The sequence below is a fragment of the Barbatula barbatula genome, assembly GCF_947034865.1.
Source record: "Barbatula barbatula genome assembly, chromosome: 4".
NCBI lineage: Eukaryota > Metazoa > Chordata > Actinopteri > Cypriniformes > Nemacheilidae > Barbatula > Barbatula barbatula.
Genome location: NC_136768.1, coordinates 8816429 through 8833526, shown reverse-complemented (window position 1 = coordinate 8833526; position 17098 = coordinate 8816429). Strand labels below are relative to the sequence as shown.

At 36.1% G+C, this 17098-nt stretch overlaps 1 protein-coding gene across 1 annotated transcript in view; it reads left to right on the top strand.

Moving 5' to 3' along the window:
- cacna2d1a (calcium channel, voltage-dependent, alpha 2/delta subunit 1a) overlaps window positions 1–17098 on the top strand; it is a 52514-nt gene that overhangs the window by 21328 nt on the left and 14088 nt on the right. Inside the window, exons 7-24 of the mRNA XM_079454090.1 lie at window positions 3140–3271; window positions 3624–3696; window positions 3847–3897; window positions 5212–5311; window positions 5945–6103; window positions 6542–6649; window positions 6924–7002; window positions 7093–7142; window positions 7243–7326; window positions 7453–7515; window positions 8201–8275; window positions 8980–9054; window positions 9453–9524; window positions 9774–9845; window positions 10363–10424; window positions 10960–11036; window positions 15318–15378; window positions 15704–15804. Coding sequence (XP_079310216.1) covers window positions 3140–3271; window positions 3624–3696; window positions 3847–3897; window positions 5212–5311; window positions 5945–6103; window positions 6542–6649; window positions 6924–7002; window positions 7093–7142; window positions 7243–7326; window positions 7453–7515; window positions 8201–8275; window positions 8980–9054; window positions 9453–9524; window positions 9774–9845; window positions 10363–10424; window positions 10960–11036; window positions 15318–15378; window positions 15704–15804 — 1494 coding nt within the window. The remainder of the gene's footprint in view (window positions 1–3139; window positions 3272–3623; window positions 3697–3846; window positions 3898–5211; window positions 5312–5944; window positions 6104–6541; window positions 6650–6923; window positions 7003–7092; window positions 7143–7242; window positions 7327–7452; window positions 7516–8200; window positions 8276–8979; window positions 9055–9452; window positions 9525–9773; window positions 9846–10362; window positions 10425–10959; window positions 11037–15317; window positions 15379–15703; window positions 15805–17098) is intronic.

Here is a 17098-nt window from a genome sequence, read left to right as displayed (position 1 = left end):
TATATATATATATGTGCGTGTGTGTTTGTATTATCACTCAGAAGCTATGGGCTGTCTCTGCGTGTGTCTTAAGACATGAATCTGTGCTTCCACCCAGCGTGTCAGCTGTCAACTCAATCTCAAGATGGACATAGAAACACTCTGACCGTGTGTGAGATACAGATCAGCATGATTACGCATACGCTGTAACACTGGTCCTTCTGGCAGTGCTCATAGCGCTCCGATTGTTTTTTCTCTCCCATATTCTGTTGGATAATTGGCGTGATTCATTTAAACCGCTAAAAGTTTGGCTCCAGTCAAGAAATCTGTCTATCCACAGCCTATTTCTTTGCATCTCTCTCCCTCTCATGTGCTTTTTGGGGATTTAGAAAATCGAGCCGTGAATTTTGTCCTGTAATGAACAGACTGTCACGAAAAGCTCACAGATAGAATAAGCTCTTAAAGTGATAGTTCACCCAAAATGAAAGAGTTGTCTATAATTTACTTACCCTCATGTCATTCCAAATCTGTGTGACTTTCTTTCAACCGCAGAAGATATTTGGAAGACAATTGGTAACCGAATAGCGCTGGCATCCATTCATTTCTAAAACAATGCAAGTGAATGGGTGTTAACAACACCATTCAAAATGACATTACAGTACATTTTGGTTTGGACGGAGATCATTTTTGTAATGATTCGTGATGACATTTGACAGTAATGAGATGTGATAACAATGACGTTTCTTACTTTTTATAGTAAGGGTTAAATAAGCTTTCGGCTGTGTGTGTACTGCCAATTCAATAAATGACTTCACAACAAACAAGCTGTGAGGACAGTGGCCCTTTCTGGTAAATTACCTCATAAATCGGCTAAACCTTGTTTTTTCTTTCAATCTAATAACGTCAACAAGTTTGTGTGAGGTTAGGGGACAGAAAACATCATTAGCATGGTATGAAAACATTGGCTGTCTATAAGATGTCGTCACTAATAAAGTGAAACAGATGTGCGTGTTTGCTAATAAGGATTTGTGCTTAATGCCTAACGTCAGACTGATGGATGAACAACAGGAAGGGGTGTGAAACCACATCTGTCTGGAACCACTCTCACCCACACACTGTTGCTTGTTTGTCTGCTCCTCGCTAAAACTCTCATCCACTAATGCGCTTCCTTTAAAGCGTCACGAAACACTAAAAAACATTCATTGAAATGTTAACAGGGTTGGTTTTGTTGCAGATCACAGAAAACAATGTTAGCAACTGTAAGTTATTACAGTAGAGAAAACTAGTTAATTTTGAGCTTTCTCGCGCAATTTTTGCCTTCAGGGTTTAAAATGACTCATCTGGCCAATGTCGAAGGATGCGAGGTGGCGATGTATGATAGTACATCGATGAGGTGTCAGGGTCTCATAACTTTTTGTTAAAAATAAAAACTCAAATTACATTCAGTGGTTTCTGTAATACCGCTGTGGCTTAAATGTACGATTTTTGAAATGACCATAGACTTTATAAAACAGATAATGACTTTGCCACTCCCCCACTCTTCTTCTCTCAGAGTTCACACCCATTTTAGTTGCATTTTTCAAAACAACAGCGAGGTAGCTGAAAAGGGGGGATTTCATGACCCTCTAAGGAATAGTAAATTATGATGCCCTCATGAGCTGGTTTCATATAGATACACAAGACAGCGTTTTTTTATTAAATATTGGCCAGGAGAAGGTAAACAGATGATATCATTTTCATTGAATAATTTATGTTGATAGAGGAGATGTTGTGTGTTTGGGTGTAGGAGGGATATCCCCTCATGCTATGGTTAAAATGAAAACTGTATGACTTTCTTTCTTCTGCAAATCACAAAAAATACATATTTTGAAGAACATTCGTAACCGAACAACATCGGACTCTTTAACTTCCTTTGTATGGACCAAAAAGAGACATTTCTCTATATCTTTTTTGTGGAATTAAGACTCATATACGGTAGAGATGTTCAACGACATGAGGTTAAAGGATGATCACAGAATTTGTATTATTTTGGTACACTATCCCTTTAACTTAAGCTTTTGAAACGTTGCATAGCTTATATTAATTACTGTAGGCCATTCTGAACCAAATGAAAGTGAATTGGAGTGAAGTCAATTGAATTGAGAAAGGATCCAAGAAAGGAGAGAATCCGATTTTAAAGGAATTAAAGAGGCAAGTGTTTGTGCCAGGGACTTGCTCCCACAGGTGTTTGCGGTCGGGCATTTCCTCGGCCTACTGTCTCCTCATTGTCTCCTTTCTCAGAGACAAATGGGTCTCTGGAGCAAGGTTCAGGAGGCAAGAGATAAATACGTTGTCAGTGTGTGGCATTACAGTTTGCCCTGGACTGATGATGGACCTTCTTTACAATGGTTGATAGGGGCTGGACTACCCATGGGTGATGAGAAACGGCTATTTTTATTAGACACCTTAGCTCTGAGTGGTTTTAGCATGTTGCTTGGTGGTTGCTAGGGTGTATAGGTTGGTTGCTTACTGTAGTTTTCTTTGTTGTTTCTGAGTTCCCTTTTCAGTGTAAGTCAATGGCATATGTGTGCCTATTTTAATGCCTGATTGCTCAGAAATGTAATAACAAGTCCGATAAGTTGAGGCATCATTTTGTAATATTGCTATGGTAAATACAAATACTAATGTAATATGTGTCTGTAAAGAACACTGTAAAATAATGTATTACTAAAATATTATTCACTTTTGTGAGATGTTCACACATGAATATGCGAGCATCACTCTCACATAGATCAGATAGTGTCAGATTCAGACTTTCTGGTAAAAACGCTCCCATTCCCCCTCTAATTCCATTAACGCTGCATTAGCTAATAGTTATTTTGCTCATTTTGTCATTTCCCCTTTAAACTTCTCCTTTACACATTTTATCTCTTTGATTTAACATAGCATGCTAAAATTTGCAGTTTTAAAAGTCAGTGTCTGATGTGGAACAGCCATGATGTTTCAATGATTTGGGTATACTGTATAAACAAAGCTTTCTGAGAACTCTAAAAATCTCATAAGAAATCTCATAAAAAGCTTTAAGTGATATACAGTATAATCATCAGAAGATGCTTTTGACCAAATAGTGTACGTGTGGAAAATACCTATTCATTCTGACGTCTGTATTTGTTTTTAACAGCCGCCATAATCCTAAATGAGCTGAACTGGACCGCGGGTCTGGATGACGTCTTCATGAAAAACAAAGAAGATGACCCTTTCCTCCTGTGGCAGGTCTTTGGCAGTGCAACGGGCCTGGCCCGATACTTCCCGGGTAAAACATTGTAATAATCGGGAACTACATATTACAGACCGTTATTCACCAAAACATCACGAGTTGCCCAAAGTACACTGATATAAATCTAAGATGAACCTTTCAAGCCATGTTCCCTATTTATATTTTTAAATGTTTGGTTTTCGTTTGACTGTGCTTATTCAGTCAGGTCATAAACAAACACGTTATAAACATTGAGTCATTGCAATGAGCTGTCAGCTGTATCATCAGTTTCATGTCGCTCTCAGCCCAAAGCATTCAAAGTCTCACAACAAAATACAACCCAGTACAATACAATTAAAGAACTGTTACTACAAATTATTTATTTTTTAATAATTTCAATCTCCCATAGCTTCTCCTTGGGATGACACACAAAATAACACCAATAAGAAGATTGACCTGTATGATGTCCGCAGGAGACCCTGGTGAGTGAACATGTACTGTATGCCTGTCTGTGGGAGAGAAGAAGCACAACCTGTCCTCAAACTCTTTAAACTTGTTATTTTAGGTGACTGGCTGTTCATTGTGTTTAAGATTATGACTTTCTGCTGTTTGTGCTATGTGTGTGTCTGCAGGTATATCCAGGGTGCAGCGTCACCCAAGAACATGCTGATCCTGGTTGATGTGTGAGTTTATTGAGATTTTCAGTTAGATGTTTAGTTTGCGCTCATACTTACACGCATATAAAATACCAATATCAAGTTTATTGTTTTAAAAATATAATGAAATCTAAATACTACATACTTAGCCAACAATATAAATACAATCATATTTAAAAATAGAAATTAAAATAATATATAATATATATGAATAATTATACAATATTTTATATTAAATCTACGTTATATTTTGTATATATTTCTGATGTTTTTCTCTATATTAACAATTTTGCTGCTGGGGCACCAGAAATATTCCATGAATGAAAATGTTGTCCTGTTACATGGTTTTCCCCTCTGTTTTTCCTGTAACTTTGCTGTGTTTTCCTGTAATTTGACGTTTTTGGACTGTATTTCAAAAATAGACTGTAAAATAACATGTTTTTCCTGTTATTTGACAAAGAAAATTATATGTGAAAAATCTGTTAAAAAATACAGTATATTCTGAAAAATTACAGGGGTTTTTACAGTGTGTGTGATAAATTCCACACTCTCCACTTACATGGATTTGGACTTACATTAGAAACATTTATTAGCATGAGAGAGAGAGAGAGAGAGCGAGAGAGAGAGAGAGAGAACTGATTACAGACTGACACAGTGTGGCACTAAGCCACAGAGAGGTAAAAGCGAAGAAAATGAAAAATCAATTTTTGGCTTTTTTTACTCTTGAAACAGATAGGAAATCTTTGGCAGGCTGTTGGGTATCTGAATCATTTTTCAAATTATGCGGTTTATAAATATTACCGTTGAACCTTTTTCAAGCAGATGCTTTCTTGCATTCTTTAGTGCACCTAAGACCATTACTCCAAATGTTGTGATACCACATCATTTTTTTAAAATAATATTTTTCGTTCAAAAAGCATGATGCAACATTATAATCATTCTTGGCATAAAGCTTATTATATCGGTTCTTTCAACAAAGTATCAGATATGGCAGCATATCATACAGAATTAATCACAATCAACATACAGTTAATACATTATTAATTTAATCTATCATGAATGAATGCATATTCACGTAATGATGTTTTTATTTATACTTTATTTATACACTGTAATGATTTATTCATTAAATACGTAATTAGTTTTATCGTGTTCAGTTTTATAGCCTTGAAGAGTTTTTCTGATATTGCACGGCCGTAATGATGATGCTTTTGTATGGGCGTTTAGCTTATTAGTGTAGTTTGTTTAATAACTACACAGTAAAGATCTTTTTTTTTACATATTCATATTGGTTATAAACATGCAATAAGCATGTTATGACTATATATTACTTTTTTGCAGGAGTGGAAGTGTGTCTGGACTCACGTTAAAGCTCATTCGTACTTCTGTTAGTGAGATGCTGGAAACGCTGTCCGACGATGATTACGTCAACATCGTCTCTGTGAGTTTAAAACATATCGCGTATCAATTATGCATCTTTTTCTCCTTATGTACACGTGTGTGTTGGAGAAAATAACAGTATTTTTATAGAGATGATAAACTGTAGCTCTTCCAGAATAGTCTCCAAAAATGAGGGTTTTGGAAGAAAATGGCATTCCTAAGACTCCAAACATTTGGTTACATTTATGCTCTGCTTCAGTAAGGCACCTCTGAAATGGCCGGACTAAGAATTATTGCTGTTTTCCATCATACCTTGCTCCCAAATCATTTATGAAATGCAATTGTACATTTGATTTTGTTTGTGAGACTATTGACAGAAATAAATAACGTAATCTCAGCAGCAGTTTCATTTCTGTATGTTTATGTATTTCAATTAACTTTCTTCCTTTAATGGCCTGGTTGTAATTCTTGTCTTGACGGCAGTTGTGGGACGGTTGCTTGACAGTAATGAAATAAGCAACAGGGCTCTAAGTATATTGCTGGCACGGAGCCATGGGACTTTTAGAGGAATTTAGTCTTGAATCAAAATGATGAAACTGATTTCATAATGTACTTCTTGTGTGTGTGCGTTACGAATTTGTTTATGCATTTTTACCGAGAACCTATTAACCACAATGCTAATGTATGGTTTCAGTTTAATAGTACAGCCAAGTCAATCGCCTGCTTTGACAGCCTGGTTCAAGCGAACGTCCGCAATAAGAAGATTCTGAGGGAGGCGGTATATAAGATAGCAGCGAATGGCACCACTGACTACAAAGTTGGCTTAAAAGAGGCTTTCTCTCAGCTCTACTCGGTAAGAATACAATTACACATTATGTATAATTATTTGATTTTTACGGCACAAAAGTATGAAAGTATTTACCTGCGCCTTGTTTGTTTTCATTCAGATAATGAATTTAGCAGTTCAGCTAGATAAATCTACATCTCTGTAAATGTATTTAGGTTTCATTTCATTAAAAGCAAACAATTAAAAATATATGACATATCTAAGCAGATATACATAAATATCATTTTGCAGCAAACCTTCCAAATCAACCTTCTCACATGAGACCTGGCTTTCTGTTCTGAGCCCAATAGGCATAATGTAGTGTATTCCGCCATCTTGTGGCAGAAAAAATCACTGAACACACTAAAAAGAGCATTGTATTATTTTATTTTAGCAGCAGAAGTGTATTTAAGTGTCTGATTTAAAACAAAACATAACCACTTTTTATATTATTTCTTGAACTAGTTAAACGTTTCAAAGTTACACTGCAACAAGATCATCATGCTGTTTACCGATGGAGGAGAAGACAGAGCAGCGGACATCTTTAAAGAGTTCAACAACGATAAAAATAAGGTGACAGTCTGCACGCAGACACTATAATTAATAGTCACCTAGTTATTGATATCATTTGTATTCTATTAGTTGTTTATTGAACACATTTTTTTACTTTATTATAAGCATTAAACACACCACCTATAGGATTCAGGGTTCAAACCATTTTGGCCTCTTGTGCTTCAAGTTTTTAAATCTAGAACAATGAATAGAAAGCCCACTGGACTAAACAATAAATGGCAGAGAAGACCTGCCTAAATCGTGCCTGTGCTATATTTTGTTTCACTTCTGTCAGGTTCGAATATTCACCTTTTCCGTTGGCCAGCATAACTATGATAAGGGGCCAATTCAATGGATGGCCTGCGAAAACAGAGGTAAACAATGCACAAGAACAACATGAAGTATTAATGGGACATATTGTGGTGCTGGCGTGATGTATGATCATGCTGCGCAATACCCAACAGGTTATTATTATGAGATCCCCTCCATCGGAGCAATACGGATCAACACCCAGGTACTATATACTGTAGAGTAGCATCACTGCAGCATGTCTCAACCAAAACTTGTTTCCATTTAACTTCGCATGAATGTAAACCTGTGTCTTTTATATGCAGGAATATCTAGATGTGCTTGGCAGACCAATGGTAAAAGCGCGCAAAAAGATTGTGCAGTGGACCAACGTTTATTTGGACGCTCTGGTATGTCAGTTCTTCTTTTAAGTTGGGCTGTAATGTTATCATTGAATCATTGTAAACTTAAAATTGGAAATTGCTTGCAACTTAAGGTTTTGATGGGCTGTATTTTCCTGTATGTGTGTGTTGCAGGAGCTGGGACTTGTGATCACAGGGACTCTACCAGTGTTCAATAAAACCAAATCCACGAATAAGGTACTACAGCACATTTGTGGTGTCAAACTTCAATTGGATACACATAGTGTTCAGGGTTTCTCCTCATTCTACTGTAGTAGATCATGTCGCTGGTTAAGATAATGTTTAAATTCTCATGGAATGTGCACGGTGAATAAATATGTTTATATATTAAAATATATATATGTTGATAAATCATATATTATACAGTAAACATTATAAATGAGCTACATTTAGCTTAAAACTTATATTATCTGCACAGCTTTACAAATGTATAAGACCATCTGTCATGATCAAAAGAAAACACTAATAGTTTAGGAATATTTATTGGGCAAATAACAAATTGAAACAACAAAATAGTCTTTATTCATGTTTTTATACCCAAAATGATGGCACATACTACTTTTCTCAGAAGTCCGAATTAATGAGGCCTAACATTCAACCATTAAAATGTATTTTTCTATAAAGGACTGCAAGGAAATAACAACTGAATAAAGTTCTGTATTTGGCATAAATTCATTGATAACAACAATAATTATATTTTACATTAGAAATACATCAGTGACCAAAGGGCTTACACATACTGGTGGTTTAACCATTACAAAAACTGTAAAAAGTGCTCAAAATAATCACAAATACTGTTAGTTTAATGTGTAATCGTAGTGTGTTATTAATCTTTGACCTGTCTATCTATTGTATAAACCAGAACCAGTTAATCCTGGGGGTGATGGCCGTAGACGTGTCTCTGGGAGAAATCAAGAGAGTGACTCCACGGTTCACTGTAAGTGTTGATCCGTGGTGCTTTATTTACAACTCTTGGTTTGCAACATCATCGGACTTGCACAATAGACTTGTGTTATTCCTCCTTACCAGTGCTGTTGTGTTCCAAATATTGTCTTCTGTTTGTAATGACAAAGAAAGTAATAATGTTAAACAAGATTTTATAGCTCTTTTGAAAGAAATTAGATCATTGATTTGTATTAAACAGTCTTAAAGGTACAGTACTAAAGCAAGCGTTTAACCTACCAGTCAAAGGTTTTCGAACACTTACTCACTCGCTCACTTATTCATATTTGTTCCACATTTTAGACAAATAGTGAGCTCATCATAACTGACAATAAAACAATAAAATAGCATCTTCAATGTAGTCACATTTTGCCTAGAATTTGCAGAAATACTCTTTTACAATATTAAAGGAGTTCCCATCAATTCTGAAATCGTGCCGGCTGCTCTTTTTCATGATTTAGGCAAAGTCATCCATTTCAAAGATATAATTTTTTTTTTTAATAATTTTATTTTATATTTGCACAATTATATTTTTGTCTATGAAACTAATTTCATTCATTTAAGCAAAAGTTTTTAATATAATATGAATCATTTTATTTAAGTGTTCGAAAACTTTTGACAGTTAGTGTAATTCTAAATGACACATAATTGTGGATTAATGGCAAAATCTCTATCACTCATGTCTCTTCTACCATGCAGCTCGGCCCAAACGGATATTACTTCGCAATCGACCCCAATGGCTATGTGATACTCCATCCCAACCTTCAGCCAAAGGTACAGCTGTCATTTCTGCCACCTTTGTATTTCTCAATTCTCCTTCATGTGAGATGATAAAATGTAGGCCACCCTCCTCCGCATAAGTCATCTGTCCTTTGTAATAATAATCATTTGTGCAATCCAAACACAATTGTTTCGTTTAGTTTACAGACAAAACGGCAAACGGAGAATTGATTCAAAACATGTCACGGCAATTAGTAAACCTTAAGCCAGTGACCCGTGAGAGTAGTTGACACTTCATGTGGAAGAATGTAGGAATACCAAGAAACGCTTTCTCATCGGAACACCATTTAGAGGAAAAAGTGACTCACGAGTAAATATTTTAGCTCGAGAGCATGGCGTGTTGTGTCCAGTGTTGATTTATGTAACCTTGTACAATGTTGTTATTTTATCAGGATCTGAAGTCTCAGGAACCTGTGACGCTGGACTTTCTGGATGCCGAACTGGAAGATGAAATGAAAGTAGACGTGAGTACAAATTCAATTCTAGTTTAAAAAGGACATTTAAAAAGATTTACAAACAGGGCATGTAGCCTATATCGACTTATTTTTTATTTTCGGCCTACGTAAACGTACTAGTCGTTTTTTGAGTTTGGAAGTGACTATAGGTGTATTACTATGTTTAACAATAGTGAAAAACAAGGATCTCTCATTTTACCAGATAGTAACTACAGGACTGTAACACACATGTCTGTCTTATTTCCTGTCTGTCTATAGATCAGACAAAACATGATAGATGGTCAGAAGGGAAGCCGCAGGTTCCACACGCTTATAAAGTCTCAAGATGAGGTAATCACACATGCTACAGCAGTCAGTCTTAAAGGGACAATTCACCCTAAAATAACAATTCTGTCATCATATACTCACCCTCGAGTTGTTTCAAATCTATATACATTTCTTTGCTACTCAGAACACAGAGAAAGATATTTGGATGCATGCTTGTTACCAAACAGTTCTTTGCCACCTTAATAGGGGAAATGACAATGGTAGTCAAAAGTGCCCCAGAACTGTTTGCTTTCCCACATTCTTCAAAAATCTTCTTTTGTGTTTATCAGAACAAATACATTTATGGGAGTCAATGGTAGCCAAAAACAGACATTTTATATTTGGATGAACTGTTTTAACTCATTTCACCTCGGGACCACTGGCTTCACAATGGACGTGATACAGCAACCTAAAACAGAACAAAGATTGTTTGTTATACACACACCATTTGATTTTCAGTTCAAAGAATGGTTATTAAAGGGAATTAAAATGGCAATTTTTTTTATTTAGGAACCTCTTATTTGTTTTCTTCACATTGCAGCTTTACATCGACAGTGGAATAAGAACTTACACTTGGGTTCCAGTGAAAAGGTCAGACTACAGGTAAATAAGTCCAGATGGTTTCCCTCTATCTTTCTCAATTGTTTTAATATACCTTATGATTTTGAAATGATATAAAGTACTGCATGTGTGTGGTAGAAGTAGGTGGACATATGGATTTCGCTTAAAAAGCCACAAGGGGGCAAGAGTCCAACAGATCAAAGCAGCACAAGGACACAGAGAAAAGTGATGGAGTTATTGCTAAATAAATGCTTTAAATAATGGATGTAATAGGAAAGCTATCACAGTAATTCCTCTGTTTTGAATCCATAAACTGCTTCAGAAAATGTTATCCATAACCCACCAAATCACATGAAAATACTACATTCACCTCTTAAAGGGATAGTTCAACCCAAAATGAAAATTCTCTCATCATTTACTCACCCTCTTGTCAACAAGAACATTATCAAATCATAGATTGTAAAATAAGATCAAACTAATTCAAAAGTCAAAATTTGTGGGGCATGGACATTATCATAAAGAATTTCAAGGAGTTTCATGCTCTTTGACCTCACTTATTTCTCTCATTTTCCTCTAGTCTTGCTTTAGTTCTACCAGAGTACAGTCTCCACTATATCAATGCCACAATCGGAGACACCATTACTCAAGCCAAATGTAAGTACCCACCAAACCATGGCTCCCTCACGCACCTTTATCAAACTCAGAGGAACTTCAGCTGCTGGTTTTTATCCAGGCAGCCCCTTAAGTTCAAGCCCGCGCCCTCAGGTCCATTCCAGATCTCTATTTTGACACCCAAACCTCACCCGGAGATGTAACAGCGAGGTTCCTCAGTTGTGGTCTGTCTCCAGGAGCTTTCACCAGATGGTGCCGACGACCCCCTTAATGGCAAAAGCGCCTCGCCCCGTGTGTATTACCCCATTTTTTCCTTCCAGACGCACCTCTGCGCCCGTGTTTACCCTCTAATCCTCTCATGTGGCTTTTGGGAGAGGAAAGTAAATCTCGAATGCCCCTCCCCTCAGGAAAACCTTCAGTTTCTATACAATATTCTTATTCAAAGCTTCTGGGGTTGAATAAAATATTGTGAAATCCCTCATGTTCTTTCCCTCCCTATAACCCTTTCATTCTCTCTCTTTTCTCTCCATATCTCTCGCCCGTTCCCCTGTTTGTCTGTAGCTTGGAAACCCTCGGTAGATTCCGGCAAGTATTTTTTTCATCTGTTCTCTCGCTCTTGTGGTATCTGACTGATCTGTTATAATCAATATTTTCATTAATCACGAAAAGTGTTTTTTAATAATGAATACTACATTTTGTTCAAATGTGTGTAGTTTTTGGTCCCTCTAGTGGCACCGATCAGAACTGGTTTTATTGCCTGTATTCGCTCAAAGGAATAGCTCACCTAATGTCATAATTCACTCACCCGCTTGTCATTTTAAAACTGTGGGACTTTATTTCTTCAGCAACACACAAAAGAAGATATTTTGAAGAATGTCGGTAACCAAAAAAAATAAAAATAAAACTTCTGTCCCAATTGACTTCTATGGACACAAAATCATGCACAAAGTCAATTGGGTTTTTTAAACATCTTCTTTTTTGTTCTGCAGAAGAAAGAAAGACATAATTTAATTTGAGGAATAGGCCAAAAACATAACTACATTACCCTTGCATAAGAAACCCCAATAATCAAGTCAACGTTGTTTTACGTTTACATTATTCATTTTCCACATGCTTTTACACAAGGCAAGTTCAAATGCTTGTGCCATTAAACCAGATGTGTCATTTTTCAGGTAGCTAGCAAGACTTCATTATCTAAGATCTAGTTTAGCAATATTGTTTGGCTTGTAAATGGAAAAAGAGGAAAGTTAAAGCAGACAGTTAATGCAAATATCATTACAAGGCCTGACGCGTGTGCTTGCATGTGCATGCATGTGGATGTATCTATGGCCTAACACATTTCCAATCCCTATCCTCTTTGTTTCTGTTTGAATAGGTAAACCCAATATTAAAGAACTGATTATGAACCTGTTTCAAATATTCACACCTGCTGTACACTTGCTTAAATCACAGTCAATGATAATGCAGATTGTAAACTGCTTTGTGCATCTGCTTTGCATGTATGGCTGTTCTCCAGCTAAATAAAGCTGTTAAGATGATTTACATGTTACATGTCAATCAGAATGTGCAGATATTACATCCCATGCCAGAATAGAGCAGTGTGTGCGCATCAGGAGATGTTTAGAGTCTTTAAAGGTGAAACCGCAGAGAAAACAAGTGCAGCTCCCCACCATCTTAACCACAGATTTTATCTCCGCCCTCTTGCTCTCTGAATCATCTGGATGCTTTAAAAGTCTCATAAAGGGACAGTTTAACCAAATACAGGCCTTGCTCTTCAAAAAGTTCCTTTTCTTTGTGTGGGCATGTCCAGGTGTGGATTTGGTACGTGTGGTCTTTTTTAAAATTTTAACAGGACAGTGTTATTCTGAGGCTTCTAACGTTACTGTTCCGAAATTACAGTCTGTACCTATCACGCATTCGCCGGCAGATCTCTGCTTCCCTCTGTAAAAGCACATCCACCAAACTATATTTTACGCACTTAAACCCGCAGGTTCTTTAATACCTGATCTCACCGTAGAGATTGGATAACACAGTTTGAACTAAGTTTAACGTCAATCATGCGAAAATATACGTTTTTTTATGCAAAGCTTTCTTAAACGGTCTGTAAAAATCGTCAAGCAAGTTATTTTAAGGATTGGTTCACCTTTAACATGGAGATTTTGGAAAAAAAATATGTACTGGCACCTAGTGGAATTTTTCCCAAAGTTAATTTTTTTATAATTTTGTATTAAAATGTTTTTTGTGAAGCCACAATGTTCATTTGGCAATAGACCTTAAGAAATAAAACTGAATTGAATTCATACATCCCTGTTGGTCCGATGTAAAAACAAAATATTTGGAGAATGCAATGAATGTATACAGTGTAAAACAATACCCATAAAAATAGTAATATTCCGGCAGCTGGGGCGCCAGAAAAACACTGTAAAATACATGTTTTTTATGCTGTTTTACAACCAACTTGTAAATTTGCTGTTTATTTCTGCAATGTATTTTCACGCATTTTTAATATACACGAAATTTTTGTAAAATAAAACATCAATTACAGTTATAGTTTATATTGACCAGTGGACCTCCAAAAATAAGCTTTTGAGTGCACTGTAACATTATTTAAGATATAAAATACAATCTATGTACTACATTCTGTTTTCTGTACTATAATACTTTCTGTATTCTGAAGTACTAATATAGTACTTTCTGTTACCCGGAAACCAACATCCATGCCATAAAATGTTGCAAATTATACTGATATGGTCTTGATCAAATGTGTTTAGATGTATTTTGCATTTCCTCATATTCATATTTGAGACTTTTGGTAATGGTGATTGAGTTGTGTTACTTTCACGGTGCTTTTTCGACCTAGACATCCATTAATTACTTAGTTTTACCTAAAATCCTACGGATTAGAAACAGCATCAGGATTACCTAATGATGACATCCTTTTCGTTTTTGGGTGAACTATCCCTTTAAGGATAAATTAAAATAGTTTAATTTAAGCTAATGTGGTAACACTCTTAGGTAAAGCTGCAATTTACAAACCTCGCAATGCCTCAATGATATGTGACCCTGGACCACAAAACCAGTCTTATGTAGACTGGGAACATTTTTAGTAATAGCCCAAAATCAATCGCATGGGTCAAAATGAATCTATTTTCTTTTATGACCAAAATCATTAACATATTTGGTAAAGATCATGTTCCGTGAAGATATTTTGTAGTTATTATATAAAAACGTTATTTTTGTACGGTATGTGCTATTCTAAGGACTTTATATTGACATCTTAAAACGTAAAGACTTTATACTGGTTTTGTTGTGCAGGGTCACATTTGCTTGTGTATGCAATGCGTAAAGTACAGTTACATTTATTTGTCTTTGCTCACATGAAGTTCTGCACCTCCCCTGTCGTCTGTTATGGCTCATGTGAATACATAATTCATTAATGACACCATAATCACACAAACAGACCGCTGGGCCACATGTAAGACCCATATAGCTTGTCTTTCAATTTACAATGAGCAAAAACCCTTAGATCAGAATGCAATATTTTTATTCAAGGCTTGTCCTGTGCAAAAATATTGATCACCTTTGACCCCCGTGGTTTTACCCTGTTTCTCTACCTTTCTTTCCTTCCCTCTCTTTGGTCGATCGCCCCCTTTTTCCCTCATTCGGCATTTGGCCCTTCAGAAGAAGGCAAGTAGCTTTTTCTTCCCTTTTGTCGTTTCCTTCATGTATAAACCCTGATGTGTTATGTGTCAGACATGCAAAGGTTTGTTATAGACTTCCATTGTTTTCAAATTAGTCCATTGTTCAGATAACTTCAATATTTGTTTTGTTATTTACAAAACAAATATTGTTAACAATATTTTGTTATTTACTCCACATTCTATTTTATTACATGTGAGAACCCTAAAACGTTTGGTTTAACTTAATCCACTGTTTTTAAAGCGATCACAGATTTTTGGACAACACCGTGTATATATCGGATACGTTTATGTAGCATATCAATGGGATGAATGGATAAAGTAGTTCTGTCCTAGCTAATTTTAAGCTTTCTCTCTGCGGCCCACCCATATGAGGGGTCGTGTGTCTGAACAGCAGGGTTTCACAGCCGATTACTGCTTTACTACACAGATCCTCATATTTTTACAAGCCGTTGTGTAGCGGCCGGCTCTCTGTAGATTCGAGTTGCACTGTCAGGTCATTTTGGAGTGAGAAGTTACTTTATGTGTTTAATATTTGTTTTATTAATGTGCTGATTTGTAACAAAAGTGTCTTTAAATAGTTTCTTTAAATAACGAAATTCTGATCTTTTGATATTTCTTTCAGTCTCGGAAACTCTGCAGGTTAACAAATTTGAAGAATATGGACATACTTTCATAGCACCCAGGTCAGATTCTTTAAGAAATTTCTTAGGATTTTTAAAAACATATTCTGTCATGATTCACTCAACCTCATGTTGTTGCAAACACACATGACTTCATTTAATAGAAAAACACATGAAAACACAAATGGCGGTCTTTTGAAACGTTTTACAGGCTTATGTTTTCCCAAACACATAAACATTTGTATAAGCAAACCAAGCATGAGGTTTGAATTCTGAAATAACTTAAAATAGCACCACTGTTCAGGAAATGTTACCAGAACACAGTATTTGGATTTGAATTCTGTATCTTGCAAAAGATACTGACAAACACTCTCTTGGTGTCTATTAGAGAGTACTGCAGCGACCTCGAACCTCAGAGCGACAGCAACAAAGATTTTCTCAATGATTTCAACGAATACATCGACAGGAAGACCCCCAACAACCCACAGTGTAAGTATCATTTTTACCAGCTCTGCCAGTCTGGCCTGCCGGTTCAAATTCAAAAGCGAGCTGTTACACGGTGGCTTGTAGGTCAGGGATTCATACCACCAGTTAAAGGGTTCAGAGTTCATCCCCGGGACTGCCGAGAGATTTAAGAGAGCAGTTTATAGGGTCATAATTTTAATCGAAGTAGCGCTGAAGATTGTACTTTGAATAAACCAATCCCAGAGACGATGCGATTTTAAACCAGTATTAGCTAATGTGTGTTTGTTGAGTTTGGAAAAACAAGAGAAAAATGTTTGGAGCCGTACAGTGGACATGTTGTGCTCTTCTGATAACTTCAGTGTACTTTAACACATTCTTAAAATATTCATACAATATTTTGCTACATGTTGCAGAACTTCAAGACATTATGTATGTATTGATATCATGTTTATTTTATTTATTTATAGTTTTGTTCCAAACGTAAGCGATCTACTTTAAGAAACAATCATATTTTAAACTATAAAGCATCATTTTTTTTATTTATTTCTACTATTTAGTTTTGTACCAAACATTGCCTAATTATTTTAAGAAACAATCATATTTTAACTTCAAAGCATAATTTGTTATTTATTTTATGTATTTACTTATTTATTAGATTTTTTTATAGTTTTTAGTTTTGTACCAAACATTGGCTATTTATTTAAGAAACAACCATATTTTCACTTCAAAGCATAATTTATTTATATTTTATATAATTATTTCTTTGATTTATTTATAGATTTTTTGTTTTGGACATAACATTGGCTATTTATTTTGAGAAATAATCATGCAGTTGTCATGATCCTGCCTCTCCTTGTCTTGGTTTTCGAGTCTTGTGGCAGGATCATGTCAGTCCCATGTGTTTTGTGTGGAGAAAGAGCATTGTTTTGGTTTAAGAAGCCATGCTCTCTCTCCAGTGTCTCGTCCTTTAGTCCCGTCCCCTTGTTTCCCCGGTTAGCGGTCCATTAGTGTTAGTCTTGTCTCCAGCCCTGATCCATCCTTCCCTTAGTGTTTCAGTCCCCTCACCTGCCTCGTGCAATCCTCCTGTTAGCTTTCCCTTAGTGCTTCATCCTTGTCACCTGTGGCCACTCTCCCTGTGTCATCAGTCCTTGTTAGTGTTTCCCTTTATCAAGCCCCAGTTTTCACTCTGTCCCTTGTCGGTTCGTTGTCATCTTGTCATTATCGTACCTCCTCACGTCACCTTGTTGGATTATTCCTGTCTATGGATTATCGTCTTTGTTCCTGTTCTAAGTTTGTGGATTTTGTTGATTTATTATTC